The 17,018-nt window shown below is 41.2% G+C and overlaps 1 protein-coding gene across 1 annotated transcript; it reads left to right on the forward strand.

Moving 5' to 3' along the window:
- The first annotated feature begins 515 nt into the window (after positions 1-515).
- Positions 516-12,617, forward strand: LOC118218050 (polyunsaturated fatty acid 5-lipoxygenase-like). Its single transcript, XM_035400423.1, has 14 exons — positions 516-665; positions 790-988; positions 1,827-1,908; positions 3,100-3,222; positions 3,796-3,902; positions 5,430-5,602; positions 5,953-6,099; positions 7,088-7,291; positions 7,425-7,511; positions 8,022-8,191; positions 8,913-9,034; positions 10,099-10,199; positions 10,678-10,848; positions 11,996-12,617. Exons 1-14 carry the CDS (start codon positions 516-518, stop codon positions 12,173-12,175), a joined length of 2,016 nt encoding a protein of 671 aa, XP_035256314.1. The 3' UTR covers positions 12,176-12,617.
- The last annotated feature ends 4,401 nt before the right edge of the window (positions 12,618-17,018 follow it).

Raw genomic sequence — 17,018 nt, forward strand, 5'->3', positions numbered from 1 at the left:
CCACGAATAAGGGCAAAATATCCTAACACAAGACACTGCCTGTCTGGAACTTTAATGAAATGATATGACTGATCTTTATAAGCTTATATTTAGTCTTCCTTGTTGTTTTCTTATTTATGTGTTCCATTTCAGTAAATTAATGTAATTATCAGTTTTAAATGTCGCAGCTGGTGTGTGCACTGGAAGCTCAGTGGAATTGGAGATGCTTTTTTTCATTTGAATGTTGGGTGCCAGATTTTTCCTAAATGCTGAGTGGATGGGGGGCCGGGGGGAAGCGGTCATGTTATCACAGGATGTTGCACCCCTCCCATTTCCTTTTCCTTTGAGCAGCCTAGTTTAGTAGCAGCTGTGCATGTCATCACATCACTGTAATTCTCAGCGTCAGATTGTGCTCTTTAAACACTCTGGTATACGGTTACTCATTATTTAATCTCTTGTAAGACAACCGACGTCTTACCGCTACATCCTCTGACACTTTCTAGTTTTCTGTGGACTATTACTGCGAGACAGAAGCGATGCATTGCTACACTGTGACAGTTGCTACCGGTAATGCCTTGTTTTCTGGCACGGATGCTTACATTTATTTCACCTTGGTAGGAACAGAGAGATGCAGCGAGAAAACTGTATTGAACAAATTTTTTCATCATGATTTTAAAAGAGGGGCGGTAAGTACACATTCAGCTGTCACATTTAATTAGAGGTGGAAAATCCAGGTTCAAAAAGTAGTCGCCGTTTTCTCCCTTGTTTACTACCCCTGCCCTGACCGTAGTCATTTTTGTCTGACTTCAGGTGGACAAGTTTGACATTGAAGTGGCTGAGGACCTCGGGGAAATCGTGCTGGTGAAGATTGAGAACAGGAAGTACATTGTGAAAAATGACTGGTACTGCAGGTACATCAAAGTGAAGACCCCAAGTGGAGAGACTTTGGAGTTCCCCTGTTACAGATGGGTGGTCAATGACCAGGAAGTGGTCCTCAGAGATGGCCGGGGTAGGTGTATGCAATTTCAGAGACTCAAACTCCGTTCCGATTCACCTCCTAATCAATCCCCCTCTGTGTCGAGTTCCGCTTAATTATAAGCATCACTGATGTAAGGGCCACTCACACACGAGGGCAGGCATTGAGGTGATAGGGAGCATAAAAAGCAGCAGGTGTGTGGAACGTATTTTTGGTCTGCTCTGACGAACTGAAAAATCATCACTACTTAAAAGAATATCACTTAACAGTTGGGCACAGTGAGCTACTTTGAACCGCCACATTTGCATTACAAATAATGATTACCGTAATTTGAATAATGATCATGAAATTTGCATCATTTGAGACAACACTGCAATGACAATGACAATAATCTTTTGAAAAGACGTGAGATGGCAGTCAAATTGCATGTAAATGTGGTTAGCTCTGCCATGCTTTAACGCCTCTGGCAACTGCATTAAGCTACGCAATGCCTGCTGGGTCAGCACTCGCTTGTAGGGCAGCAGTTTAATTTCCTCATTATTGAGGGAGTGTCGGAGGGCCTAACTAGCCCTCACTGAAATTTGGCTCACTCAGTTCTGGGACAATCCTTGTACAAGATTGGAACCCTGATGAACGCACAGAATGTGTGTTAGCTTGTAGGCGGAGTGATTTGAATTGGGACCGGGCCTTGGTGTATTACTGTTACATCACAATGAAGGAGAACCGTTTGCTTTCATGAAACCTAATAATGGATGGTGAAGCAATGAGTTGTCAGATCACTGATGTGTTTGAGCTAAAAGGTTTGGCTCAGCACAGCAAAACTAAACGATTGATTCAAACCAGTAAGTTTCTGTTTATTATGTTTATGTAGCACGTTTGCCTCAAGACGACAAAACCAGCCTTTTGGAAGAACACAGAAGCAAAGAGCTGGAAACCAGGAAGAAGATGTACAGGTAGGATCACAGCATGACGTGTTCATATTTGTTTCAACTCCTCTGCCGCTAACATGATAAATAACAAATCTGCACTGAGGAACAGACCAAGAAAACTTTGTTCACAATAACCCTGTTACAATATTCTTTTCCTATATTGCATATAATGGTAAATGTCTTTGAGCAGCAAATAGATACAGAAGCATATCACAGAGCCCTATGAATGCATAAATGTCACTGTCCTATGAACAAATATGTATAACTATTAATGCAACAAAAACCTAAATGGCCAAACCTACATATAGCACTCTCCCATGCTGGTGTGATACCCCTGGGAGGAAGACGCGGCAGTTCTGGAAAACACCATCACTTGCGGCATGACGAGAGAGAGAGAGAGAGAGAGAGCACACCCACACAAACACGAAAACAAATAAACAAACACCTTCACGCTTCCCCCTCATGGGTTTTGGGCAAAAACAATAAACTAAAACAACAAACTAAAACAAAAAAGACAAAAAAAAAGGCAAAACTGAGTGGCAGCTTTTCAGCTCGCTGCTCTTAGCTATCCCGCTTTTCAGCTGACCAGCTCCTCCAGCGTTTCAGCGGCAGGTTTACTTTCTTTTTGTGCTGCGGCAAAATGAAACTCAAAAACTTGCTCTCTCTGTGTGTGCTGCCGTTCTCGTCTCCGTACCGTGGAGAAGAACATACCTTTAAGCACCTGGGCTGATTGGCTACACAGGTGATTAACAGGTGCGTGGGCTCTCCACTGTGACTGAGACAAATCCATTCAACTGGACCTAATGCAACAAGCACCTTGCATTGACCAGCAACGTAACTTGTCACAAAAACAAGTCACACAGTTGTACCCAGATGTCTTCATTAATTTCAGATCAGTCCTCAGTTCAGTGACATCGAAAAGCATTCCAATTTCTCTGTAGCTTCCTTTTCCCTCCTGCCCCCTAGTGGTGTGGGCGCTGGTGCCTACTGAATGGGAATTACACAGTTCTTCCTTTCTAATCAGACTGATTTTGACCCCAGACACCAAGTGAGTGGAGTCACTGGGCTAGTCGGTGACAGACCTCAATCAATGAAAAGAAAACAAGCAGCACTACTGGACTCAAAGGCCAGATTTGATTATCCCTGTTCTGCTAAATGCTGACATTGAATCTAACTAGGGTTAATGGTGAATGTTCTTCCTTACTCGTTTTGAAGATGGAGAGAGTGGCAACCAGGTTTACCCATGAGCATAGATGCACATACCTACAAGGAGCTTCCATTGGACATCCAGTTTGACAGTAAGAAAGAAATGGACTTCACCATCAACTACGTTAAGGCGTGAGTATGATGCAATGCGCTCACACTGTGGCATGTTCAACATTGGCCTTGGCACCTGTGCTGTCCTCTATTTTTTGTGCCACCCAGTTATATTCTCAATTAAATCACTTTATATGCTTAAATATACCTAATGTACTAATAGTCTCAATGGTATTCTGTCAGTAATAATAATAATAATAATAATAATAATAATAATAATAATAATAATAATAATAATAAGTAAACTAGTAAACTTTATTTATATTACACCTTTCGTTCAACAAGTGGCAGCCCAAAGTGCTTGGCAGAGGTAAAAAAGAAAGGGTACAATAAAGCAGGAAATAATTGGATAAAATAACAAAATGACAATAAAACTGTATAATATCCCGAGTTATAATATTCTGATTCATCTTTCTGGTGTTGGATCCTCAAACAATTCCTGGCCAATCTCAGATCTAGCACCAGCACCAGCACCAGCACTAGCACAAAGAAGACCTGTTTGATTACACAGAAAACAAAGGGCTGAATGCATTGACCATTAATATAAAGAGGATACTTCACCAATAAAATGCTTCCTTTCTGTTTTCCGAGCAGGATTGAGAACCTTGGACTGAACAAATTCATGGAAATGTTCCAGAGCTCCTGGGATGACTTAGATGATTTTAAGGAGATATTTGTGAACATCTCCAGCACACCCGCAGGTTGGAGCCTCTCCTTTCTGAGCCCAGCTTATTTTATTTATTGAAACCAAGTTGCACCAAACTGTATTTTCCCTGGGTGTTATCTTAATTAGGGGCCAAGCACCGAACGTGCAGGGCACCTATTGTAATCGTTAGTATTATTATTATTTCTGCAATGCGAGTCTATGGCAGCCCATAGAACCCATTGGTAACTTTTTATGAAATTTGGCACATTGATCAAGGATAGCCCAATGTATCCAGGCATCGAATTTGGGGTCAATCCATCTAACTCTGTAGCGCCACCAACAGGCCAAACTTCACGGTACATTTTTGCTTATAACTTTTGAACCGTTTGCCCTAGAGTTGTGCGGATTGCCGTTAAAACGCGTCATAATAGATTTCCCGCCATTTTGAATAATTTAAAAAACCTACTTTTGCGAACTAGTCCTAGGGCGTTGATCCGATCGCCACCAAAATCGGACCATATGATCTACAGATGGTCCTGACCAAAAGTTATTCACAGAATTTTGATAAAGCAATGTAAATGGCCACAATGAGCCAATGAAAATTGAGGAGGGCGTGGCTTGTAACATGAAGGTCTGTAAATTCTGAACGGTTTCTCCGATCACCACGAAAATTGGTAGGCACATCAGCAGCCATGAGAGGAGGCTAACCCTCTATTTTCGGCCCGATCAAGCAAAGTGGTGGCGCTAGAGAGCTCATCTTCTGTTTAGGCATAACCGCTAAGCCGATGTTTTCGAAACTCGGCACACATATATTGGGGAACTCTATATGGACAGTGAGTAAAAATGACGCCGATTTGCCAAGAGGTGGCGCTGTCATGAGCAAAAAAGTATTTTTCTTAGGTAATTTTGAACAAGCATATCTCCGTCCCCATTTGAGCCACAGTCATGAAATTTTGCACATATGTGGAACTCGTCAAGGGTAACAAGTTTCTAATTAGAACCCATAAGCCCCGCCCATTAGATTTCCCGAAAATTAGGCATCTTTTGTCCTACAGCTGTGATCTTCCACAAATTAAACTGTTTTGACAAATGCTTCAATTGCTTTCTGTCATGGAAGTCTGTGGCGGCCCCTATAACCGACTGGTCGGTTTTTACAAAACTTTGCAGAATGGTAGAGGGTTATGCCGTTCGCCCTGCAATGGACTGGTGTCTTGTTCAGGGGTCGTTCTGGTTGCTTGTCTGCCTGGTGCCCCTGTCATGCTTGGCCCCTTCATTGCTGCTCGCAGCTGTATTTATATTTTAGTTTTATAATATTTCAGGGCAAGAAAGTTCCCAATCATATTTTTTTTTTGTTTGGTTGTTGACATTAAGATGGCCGAATGGTCCAGGTGGTGCACCCATTGGAATTACTTCAAATACCTGCTCATTCTAAGAGTGGTTGATTGAATACATGTAATAAGTGTGTATTGGTCAGATGGTCATATCAGATATGTACTGTAAGATGCAGAGATCATCTCATAGGCATGGTGTTTGAGCAAAGCAAGAGGGCGGCTTCTTACTCAGAGGCACATCTGCTCTGCAGAGTACGTGATGCAGCACTGGAAGGAGGACTTCGTGTTCGCATACCAGTTTCTCAACGGCTGCAACCCTGTGATGATCCGAAAGTGCACCAAGCTGCCAGCCAAGTTCCCCGTCACCCATGAGATGGTGGAGTTCTGCTTGGAGCGACACCTCACTCTGGAAGAGGAAATCGAGGTGAGTCCTCAAAGTAACCTGCAATAGATATTGATTGGGGTATTTCAGAATCTAGAAATTGTAGAGAGATTTATATTACCCCAATTTTGTGATTTGTGTTACTTTCCTCAGAACTACAGTTACTTGAACACAGTTTCAAACTGGTTGCACTACAACCAGTGTTTTTTAGAAAGTGAGACTGTAAATTTTAACCAATGATTCTGCACCTCAGGGACAGTGACTGGTTTAAAACAATGTCTGACTAAAACTGCTTTCAAGCTAAACAGCATTTTATTAGTTAGTGTTTAACAATTTACTCAACTTTGTCATGGAAAATCTTCCAATGACCTTTCTGTTTGTGTTCTGTGCAGGCAGGAAACATTTACATTGTTGACTATGAGATTATGGAAAATATCACACCCAACGGGACAGACCCATCCACAACTCAGTATTTGGCTGCCCCAATCTGCCTGCTGTACAAGAACACCAAGAACAAAATCCAGCCAATTGCTATTCAGGTAATTTAATTACTGCTCTTTGTGAAAAATGTTGACAAGGCTCATATGCTGTCATCAAGAAAAATCAATTTATTACCATCAGTATTGCACCCTCCACTGTGGTTATTCAACTGCATCAGAATCTTCATCCATCTCAGCCAAACTGAATTTCTAGCCAGAGTGACCTTGAACCAGCTCATTGAGAGCTGTCATGGTCCTGTGTTCCTGTCTGTGTTTTCCCTGTTGGGCCGCCAGATGGCGGCACTTCTGTTTTGTGTCCTGCTCCCCCTGTGTTAATTGTATGATTGTTTCCAATTGTCCAATCATTGTTTTCTGGCTGTCTCGTTTTCCCTTCCCCTTCCGTGGCCTGATTGTTCATGGTGCCCTCCTGTGTCGCATCAGTGTGTTCTATTTAAGTTTCCCCCTCTCTTGACTCAGGTGCTGGATTCTTGTGGTTATGTCTGGTTGTTCTGTGCTCCCCTCCTCAAGTTCCTGCTCCATGCGTTCCTGTCTATGTTCTGGTTTCCTCGTGTTTGTATTTTTCTGGATTTTCTTGTTCCTGCGTTTTGTAGTTTCCCTTGTTTGTTAGAAGTTGCCCTGCAAGGCTTTTTGTTCCCTTTTGTTCCTTTTGTGCAGTAAAGTCTTTTGTTCCCTTCATTTGGTGTTTTTGCATTTTTGCCTCTGCATTTGGGTCCAAACCCCCCCACGCAGCCTGACAGAGAGCAACAAGGCCATTGAGTACTGTGTGTGCAGTGGCACTTGACGTACAGTAGAGTGGCTTAGCAATTGGCAGAAGATCTGAAAAATCCCATATTCAGAGCATCAGACTAACAATGCTAACTTTTTTTTCAGGTATAGAAGAACTGTCAAGGCCAAAAAAAGATTAAATGTCATGCCACCTTTTTGGTTTTAGATTTTTTTTTAAATAAATAATAATTAGTAATGAATCAGAATTTGTTATGAATTGTTAAGCGTTTAATGGCTGTAAGAAACTGCTTTGCTCTAACAGCTGGGACAAAATCCTGGGGAGAACAGTCCAATTTTCCTCCCGAATGATGAGGATTGTGACTGGACGCTGGCGAAGATGTGGGTGCGATCGTCCGACTTCAGTGTCCACCAAACCATCACGCACCTCCTGCGCACTCACCTGATCTCCGAGGTCTTCGGGATAGCCTTGTTCTGCCAGCTTCCAGCTGTCCATCCTGTGTACAAGGTACATAAGCACAAGAGCACATTTGAAACTGTGAAACTTTAAAAAACATTGAAAGTCAATTGAAAATGCACCAGCTTTACATTGACCTTATTGTCACCTAGGGCCCTCGTAACGTCTCTTCACTTGTTTACAGCTGATCATACCCCATATCCGCTTCACCATTGCCATAAACACCAAAGCCAGGGAGCAGCTCATTGGGGAAAACGGCCTCTTTGACAAGGTGGTTTCAGGAAACGTTCTCAGCATTTTGCTCTGTCTGTATGTTGTCACTAACCTTTATTGTGCCACGTAATCTCTTGACTTTTGGTACGATATCATTCTAGAGGCAAGCAACCCGCATTAGGTGAAACAAGGGCTCCAGCTATTTATTTCAGGGCACCGTTAAGCATGTTAAAGTACTACATGACTGACAGTTTACACAGGTAGACAGTAAACAAATGCATATGTAATAATGGAGGAAATCAGGAAGGGGGCAAATACTTGAATGAAATCCTTAGCAGTCCATCCTCTATGTTTTCTTAGAGGTTTTCACCAAAACACTTCAAGTTTTTCATCGTGTTCCGAAGTAGCTAGAACGCAACCACTGTACCACTACAGTGCTGGGTTGTGCATGGTTTTTATTTACTCAAACAACAATTAAAAGTGTATTACACAGTGAATGTTGGTTTTAGGGGTGGCAAGCTTGTGTTGCAATGTGACCAGTGATGTCACAATGTGCTTGGATTTGTAGGCCAATGGGGTTGGTGGTGGAGGCCATGTTGAGCTGGTGCAGAAGGGCATGAAGACATGCACATACCAATCGCTGGTATTCCCAGAAGCCATAAAAGCCAGTGGAATGGAGGACCTTCCTGATTACTTCTACAGAGACGATGGAAATAAGGTCTGGGAGGCCATCAAAAGGTAAGGTGACTGCCAGTGATGACCATGCTCATTAGCATCATGCAGGTATCATTGCTTTGTTCTGATGTTGCCATAAAACAAACAGCAGAATGGTGTTATGAATTCAACAAAGTGCACTGGGAATGCAACATCATCAGGGAAGCAATTCCTATTCTGCTCCTTTCTATTGTGCTGGTAATCATCATAACTTTTTTGTTTTTAAAGGGGAGCTTTTCTCTTCACTGAAAATGGGTAGAACCTAAAAAATCTTTCAGCACATTTGGACATGCAATTAAATTAACTGGAGAGCCAGCTGTTTCATGATGAATTCATAAAGAAAGCGATTTCGCTGCTGGCCATTAAAATGCTGCATCTAATGATAACTGTTAGGCCACTGTTTTATGATAAATTGATAGTAATTAATAGATAATACAAAATGTTCCATGGTCAAAAAATTATTTGGCATAAACTGCAGATGCGTAGAGCCAAAAGTATAAATGAATCCAAAAGTATAAAAACTAACCACACACTGCAAATGTATCAGTCTTCTCTCTCTGAATCAACCTCAATTTATTTGAGCTGAAATACTAACAAAAATTGAAAAAATGTGTTTACTAAAGAATTTATTAAAAGATCAGAGTTGGTTTTTATGGAATTCCATCTTCAAAAAATCCAGACAAACTATGGCTTTGATAGCCAGTGTGAATTCTTACTAAACCATGCGTTTGTGGTACCTTCACAGCTTTGTAGAAGACATCGTGCACATCTACTACAAGAGTGACAATGTGGTTCAGGAGGATGAAGAAATCCAGGCCTTTGTCAAGGATGTGTGCATGTTTGGATTTCAGAACAGGGATAACTCTGGTGGGAAAACTAATGTCTGTTAAAAATGACATCACATCAGGCATATATTGTGCCAAATTAAAAAGAGTTTAGAGAAAAGAGAAAAAAAACGGGTCAATGCAATTAATATAGCACAGGTGCAATAGGTTTATTTCCTGTTCCTGTGAATTTTGTGCTGTTCAACTGAGAGGAAATAACTCCATACATTTCACATGAATATAAGAAAACCAAACTGAAAATGTTGACTACTGTAATATGTGCTTGGTAAATCTTTTTTTCAAATATATTTTTTTTATTAATGTTTTTTTAAATTAGTTATGCATGCTAGATGAATGCAGTAGAACCTTATCATTTGGCCAGCAGGGGGGGGCCAATAAAATTATAAATTGGCTCAAACAATAATAATGTAGTAATGTAACTCTACATTATCTTTTGGGCATGTTCTACTGTCCAGAATTTTCCAGCTCCACTGATTCTCTGAGGGTGCCAGATAGTAAATGTAATGTAAATGGGGAAACTATTTAAAAATAAGGTAAACTTTGATATTTCTTACATTACATTTACATTACATTCATTTGGCAGACGCTTTTATCCAAAGCGACGTACAAAAGTGCATTTTCATGATCGTAGACAACTGCTGAACACGGGTTCAGTAAGGTACAATTACTTATTTTGTACAGCTATTTCTAGCCGAAGGTTTCTAAATGAACCAGTCAGTGTTTAAATCATTATTAGCCTGGAGGAGAGGAAAACATCTTTCCATTATGCAGGGAAGGAACGTCTAGACTAAAAGGTGTGGTGAGCTTAATTACAGCAAAGTGGTTACACCGAAGTCAAAACATCCTGTGTGTTGTGCAATAAATGCCATGGCCTTTAGAATTTGCTGTAATTTGAAAGCTATCCAGCTTCTTCATATGAGCACAACATTCACAAACTCTGATGAAGGGATGGAGCCTTAAATTATCTATAGTACTTTCCTCAAAGACTGATGCAGTTTTGTCCACAAATACGTCCTCTCGTGCTCTGTGAAATGCTGTGCCTGCATAATGGTGTTATTTCTTATTTCCACATCCATCCATTCGCAGGGTTTCCCAAATCTCTGAAGAATCGCAAGCAGCTGATTGAGTATTTGACCATCATCATTTTCACCGCCTCTGCACAGCATGCAGCTGTCAACTTTGGCCAAGTAGGTGCCCGTTGCCTTGCGATACATCCACTCAGGCTGAGCATGGCAATATGACAGACTCTTATCCAAACCTGGGTCAATAAATAATGTTAAATACCTTAATCCCTGCTTAACCCTAACACTGTTTTCCTTTTTTTATTCATTTATATTTATTTAAGAAACACTAGCCCTAAATTTTTACAATAGTACATCTCTGTAAAAATGAGTTTTAAGAAGGGACTTGAAAGAGACTCAGACTGAACAAGCCTGATCTCTTCAGACCGGGCATTCCAGAGTCCAGGGGCTTTGACAGCAAATGTCCCATCTTTTTTTGCTTTTTAATCTAGACTTTGGAAATGGTCAACAGTTTTTTATTTGAGGTGCGTAAAAAATTATCCATCAAAAAATAAAATTTAAACCTGGCGGACCTGTTGGTCAGGGACAGATGGTTTGTGGGAGGGGCCTCCTCAGCTTTCTCCGTGTTCTGTGTACCACGCAGTTTCATTGGAACTCCTGGATCCCCAACTGCCCGTCCACCATGCGGAAGCCCCCACCCACGAAGAAGGGCGTGGCGACGACCGCGTACATCATCGAGAGCCTGCCCGATCGCGGCCGGACCTGCTGGCACCTGGGGGCTTCTTGGGCACTTAGTCGGTTCCAGAAGCACGAGGTACAGCCCCTGCATTACAGCTTCTCTACTCCTGGTACAGCTGCAGCATCATTAATAGCACCCTGTGTTTACCATACAAAAATGCTGCTCTGCAGTTGGATGAAATGTGCTATTTAAGAAAGCCAAGTTTACTGTGGTAATTTGCTGTTTGTACCCATCCCTTAAATATTCTTATTAATTCAAAGCAATGTTCAGACTGTAAAGTAAATAAGAACTGCTTACATGTAGGAATTACAGAAACTGAATGAAGTGGTCTGTAGCTTTATCTTTGAATAATTTAATTGAACAGTTTTTTTTCTCCCATTGTGGGATGTCAAATCCCATTCTTTTTTTTCAACGGTGGTTACCAAACTTTATTTGTTACAAACATGTACCCCAAGTTCAACTTGGTACAACTTGGTACATACCTTATCAGCACAACTGACAGCACTCACACATACCTCAATTTTTTCTGCGCTGGACAAACATTTAGTTATGACAGTGTCATGCTGCCCAGCATTCCTAACAAAAATATTTCATCTGTTTTAGAATGTGTAGTCACCAAGACAATAGACTAATGCTTTATAAATTGGGTAAATGAGCTGGTTGGCAATTTAATTTTATACTTTTTTTGCACAAAAGCATGTGTCGCTTCTGTTATTTAGCATGCTTGCTAACCAGGGTGGCTTATTTCCAATGCTTTATTTATCCAATGCTAACAATTGCTACCAATATTATATATATATATATTTTGTTTATTGAGGAGGATTTTTTTGGAATGACGGTACCAGGCCTCAGCCAGGGATGTTTTGTTGACACTGAAACAGTGCATATATGGCAGTTTCATGAAACACGTTTTTTTTTTCACTCTGAGAATTAGTGGTAATATTTCCTTTGTACACTAGAGGTTGGGGTCATTTTTGGCAAGCAACAGAATACGATCATAAATAGTGGCTCTGCATAGTATTTGGGGCAGCATCTAGTGCTGTAGCTAAAAGTGCCCCCCGGAAGAGGCCCACATTCCTCCTTTAATACGACACCACAACGGGAGGAGAGGTAAATGCCCTTCACTGGCACCTCAGCTCACTGAGGCCAACTACCCTAATTCAGCGCAAATTGCGACCTTTTCTGGTGACAGAGGGAATAACGCAGGCACTGTTTTCCACAGCTGTTTCTGGGCATGTATACAGATGAACATTTCGTTGAGACGCCAGTGAAGGAGGCCATGGAGAAGTACCGGAAGAAGCTGGCAGAGGTGGTCTGTTTGATACAGGCCAGGAACAACGGCAACCATCTGCCCTACTGCCTCCTGAGCCCCGACCGCATCCCCAACAGCGTGGCTGTGTAGCAGGCTGCAATGCTACAATACTCTTTTCAAAGAATGAAACAAAAAAAATTGATGATTCTATTCATTTTCAACTGGGTGTAGTCAGCAAAACAGAAATAAAAATCAGTTAAGGGTAGCGCAAGCCAATCTATTGTCAGGGATGTAATTCACTATTTGGCTGCTCTCAGCCATAGGAGGCTTCAAAACGTTCGGCCAGCATAGCTTAGAGAAAAAAGCTGGGGAATTTCCTGTTCTTCCAAGCCGGAGGTGGCCACCACCACCAATTTCGCCAAAATTCCCTGTATTTCATCCCCCTTCACATCCGTTATTCCCCAAATCTCTTTCGCTGCGTCCACCACCATCTTGATCCTCTCTGATTTTGTTTGTATGTCACTTGCACAATTGATCACCATCGCTATAAATGCCAAGAACCTTCTTCTCTCCATATACATCATTTCTCACTTGATCTTTTCCCTCTGTTTCAGTTCTATTCTGTTCCTTCCTCACAGTTCCGGTTTCTGCCCTCACTCTCTTCGTTGCTTCAGCCTATGTTATTTTGTTCTGCACTCGTGTTCTTTCTATCTCACTTTCCCTCTTCCTTCTTTCACACTGTTTTGCCCCCACTTCATGATTTCCCCCACAGTGAAAACATATTGCGTGGTCTTTAGACACCGTGCACCCCTCGTCCGAACACCCATCTTTCCCACACCTTCTACACCTGTGATCTCTTCTACAAACTGCTGCCACGTGTCCATAATCCTGACACCAGTAATGTAGGAAAATCTTGAGACTCCCCATGATTGAGATGACGTCACATGTTAAAGTTAGGGAATTCCCATCAATGTTGATCAAACTGTTTCCTCCAAACTCTCGATGCTTCATGATAAAAATATATCACATGTATGACTATACACTCATATAATCAATATGTAATCCAATAAACCTATATCAGTAGTTGCAGCTAAGCTTATGGAAACGCAAGAAACCACAGTATCCACTGTAGAAAAAAAGCAAACGCAGAAGGCTTAAAAAAAACCATACTTACTCAGCAGAAAACTATTGCCAAATAAAAGTGCTAGAAGACAAATATTTTTCCAAAACTAACAAAACGTTATTGCCAAGTAAAAGTGCTAGAAGACGAATATTTTTCCAAAACTAACAAAACGCTATTGAAGTACTAGAAGACTAACATTTTTACAGTGACCCTTATGTAAACTGAATACATATGGAAAATTACAGGAGGCTATAAATCCTGTAACTTGTATGCTTAAAGAAACATTACAGAATAAAGACTAACATTTGTTTAAGGGAAAGTTGGGGTAACATTCCACAATAACGTTATCATCTAAAGAACAGAAAATCATTGTGGTGCCAAGAAGGTCAGGCCGACCCAAAACAGGAAATTAAAATCATTGTGGTGTCAAGAAGGACAGATGGCTAGTATTTTTAGAAATGTGTTAAGGGGAGTTGTGTCAATTCTGCAGAGTTGATCCGGCTTTGTGCACCTGTGCAAATAAAGTCTAACTTTTCTGAAGAGCTTGCTGCTGTGGTGTCTTTTACCTCGTGAAGTAGTTTTCTACACATTAATGATTGCACTTTGAATTCTGTCGGTTCCTAGACACGACAGTAACACCTCAGTGGAACCCTTTCATATGCCCTCACCCTGTAACATAATCTAAATAAATCCTCTCCGATAGTAATGGTTAAACAATGGGGTTTTCTTTACAGTCTCTGGGTTAAACCAGAGACTGTAAAAAAATGGGTTAAACTAAGCGAACGACTTGACTCTAGAAAAAAGCCGAGTATTCGAAAACCGGGTGTTTCATATGGGTGTTTCCATGGAGCTGCATCTTAAATTACTCGCTGATTGGTGCGCGATGCTTATCTCCGTGTTGATTGGACAGCTGCTCAACTTCACAGCCGGGAGCCCAGAAGGCGTTCAAGCAAGCCAGCCACAGTCTAACTAACCTGGCATGAACCAAGATAAGTGACCAGAACAGCTGTCAATCATGGATTAATTAATTAACGAACCCAGGGTGTTTGGTGTAAACTAACTATATAATATTTGTTTTGAATAAATGCTCTGTAAGTTACAGAGTAAGTTTAAGATAGCTTAAGCTATGTAAACAGCTAGCTAGCTTACGTTAGCTGTCCAACGTTAAGTGCACGGCAGAGAGAAGAATGAAAGAAACGCTAAACAATGGAATTCGGGTTTTCTATGCAACTAGTTAGCTAGCTACTATGTATGTTTTCAAGGAAGACTTATCAACTCTGTTATTCCAGATGAGCTTATTGAGATATTTTAAGAAGGCGAAAGAGAGAAGGAAATATGATGACAAAGGGAAACTAAGCCGGAGGAACAAGGGCAGGGCTAGGATGGGGGACCAGTAGTTCTTTGGCCTCCAGGCGCCATGACATGCAGATATGAAAGAAAAATTCTGATCTGAATATCAGTGAAAGTTTTTGTAAAAAAAATGGCAGAGAGCTGGAGCTCTCAAATGGTATCCAAAGGGATTAATTGTTTATTTATTTATTCATTATTTTACTCTTATTTCAAATGTAATTAATTTGCAGCTCTGACCCTTAATTAGGGTGACATGGCCTACCTTACATCCCTTTATACAGTATGACATTTATAAAAGCAACTCAATGATACGTAAATGTATTTACAGCCAATAGCTCTTCACCAGGCACAGAACATGCAATCTTCTGGACACCACCCCAGGTCCCTAACACTAGCAGCTATATTGCTGTTGAATGTATAAATGTCCCACCCAACATAAATGTTTGTTGTTGGGTCCTGTTCCCTGTTCCCTGGCATGTTAAACATTGAGAACGCAATTAATCACGTTATTTTATTTAGGTGATGGTGCCTCCCCAAATGCAGATCTATTGCCAGATTCCCCATATACAATCATATCTTTAACTTGGGGCCCTTTTTTTAATCTTGTCTATTTTTTTCCTGTCCTTTCCTGTCCATCTTTCCTGCAGGCTTTTTGTTTTTCACCTTTGGCACCCTGAAGACTTTGGGCCTGGCCCACGCTCCGGAGCTGCTGGGACGCCCCTCTTCAGACAACCCGGACGTCCTGGTGCTGAAGACCCACGTTAACCTGCTGTGCGGCGGGATAGCCGGAGCCATTGCACAGACCATATCGTAAGTGGGCCTGAACGCATCGACAAGGGCTGCTGTTTATCTGGCCTGGAACTCGTGTATAGCACTTTTCATGAAGGGCCCGGATCTCAAAGCACCTCACAGTCCTTTATGGAACAGGCCCTCAAGCCCCCATACTGTAAGTAGGGACGCCAGTTTATCTCGGGCAGTTTTCTCACCTGCAATTCAGTCATTCCTCAGCAATAGGTTGAGAGAGTCTTGTTGTTAGTCAGTTATCACTCTCTAGTACTCTACCTGAATTACTGTTAATGAACCCTTCGAAGAGTAGATTTATGGAATGTTGTTATTATTATTTTTTCAAAATTCTAAATCAGTGATTGTTACATCAGCATTAAAGTGTTCAGTTAAGGACATTCTCATCACATATTTGTGATCTCACCCCTTAGGGTTAAATACAAATGATGATTGACAGCAATGCTCCCACACTGTCACTTGCTACCGCAGACACACAGCAGACATTTTTATAGTGCTGACTTTAGCAGCAATGCTTTTGTCCTTTCTAAGCAATGGGAAGTAGGTCTACATATAACAATAATAACTTGCACAAAACATTATTAAATTAGAGTAATCGTAACAATGAAATGGTTTACAGCGTTGTAGGTTTAAAAAAATAAATAAATGGCTCAAACAGAAAAAATCAAAAATGAAAGAACTTGTTAAAATTTGTAAAAAGGTAGAGGCATTTCTTACTGTGTCAGTGTCAATGCAGCACTTTGTTTGTGTGCCAATGGTTTTATTGAAAGAGCAGCAGGTTGGCAGTTTCTCAGATAGTTTTTTGAATAGTCTGGGTACTCAGGCACTGAATTTGCCTTGTATCTGCTTAGCCAGTGTTTGGCATTAATAGTTCAGCTGGTTAACCTAACTGTATGTTTCATGATCTCTCTACTCTCCATTTGTGCTAACAGCTTGAGCAGTTCTGCTAAACCAGCAGTGCACAACATGTGCCTATATGGATTTGTTTGAAACTGCAAAATAGATTGACTTCCTCACCATGTGGGAGTAGAAGGAAGGTACTACTACACCCCGCTGCTCAAAGATTTCTTTTGTGTTTGACATTTCCTCCGTGTCAGATTCGTTCTTCTACCCAGGGTATTGGGCCAACTGATTCCTTTTACGTGGGTCACAATTGATCACTAATGCTATAATTAGTAAGGTCATTGCTACAGTCCAATTCCTGCCGTGACCCCACAGGGTTTTTGATGGTTAAGCAAGCGCTGAAACGCCCTTTTAAAGCGCTATCTCACCCACAGTCCATGGATATACCACTTTCTACCATTTGAAGCCATGTGCTACTTATCCAAAGAAGGCAATCTAGTCAATTGTCTATCTACATGAACCTTACACACACCAACGGTTAGCATTGATGTCCAGAAACAATGCGAGTCTATGTACCCGTGCGTTACGTGCTTAAAACTGCATGACAAAAGAATTGCATCCCTATTTTTTTTTGTACATTTCTGTTGCGTCAAAATACAAGTTCTTTTTGATGTACTTTAAAGTGTGGTCGATCTGTTCTTAACCAAAGAAAGCCCAGAGATGGAGGCGAATAAAACTTAAGGCTACTCCCTTGGAAATTTTTACTGTCCTGCTGGTTTCCACTCCAACCCTAACAAAGTACACCTCATTCAACAGCAAGAGAGATCGTTGTACTACTGATTAGTAGAGTCAGTTGTGCCAAGTTAGGGTTGAAAT

The sequence above is a fragment of the Anguilla anguilla genome, chromosome 18 (assembly GCF_013347855.1).
Source record: "Anguilla anguilla isolate fAngAng1 chromosome 18, fAngAng1.pri, whole genome shotgun sequence".
Classification (NCBI taxonomy): domain Eukaryota; kingdom Metazoa; phylum Chordata; class Actinopteri; order Anguilliformes; family Anguillidae; genus Anguilla; species Anguilla anguilla.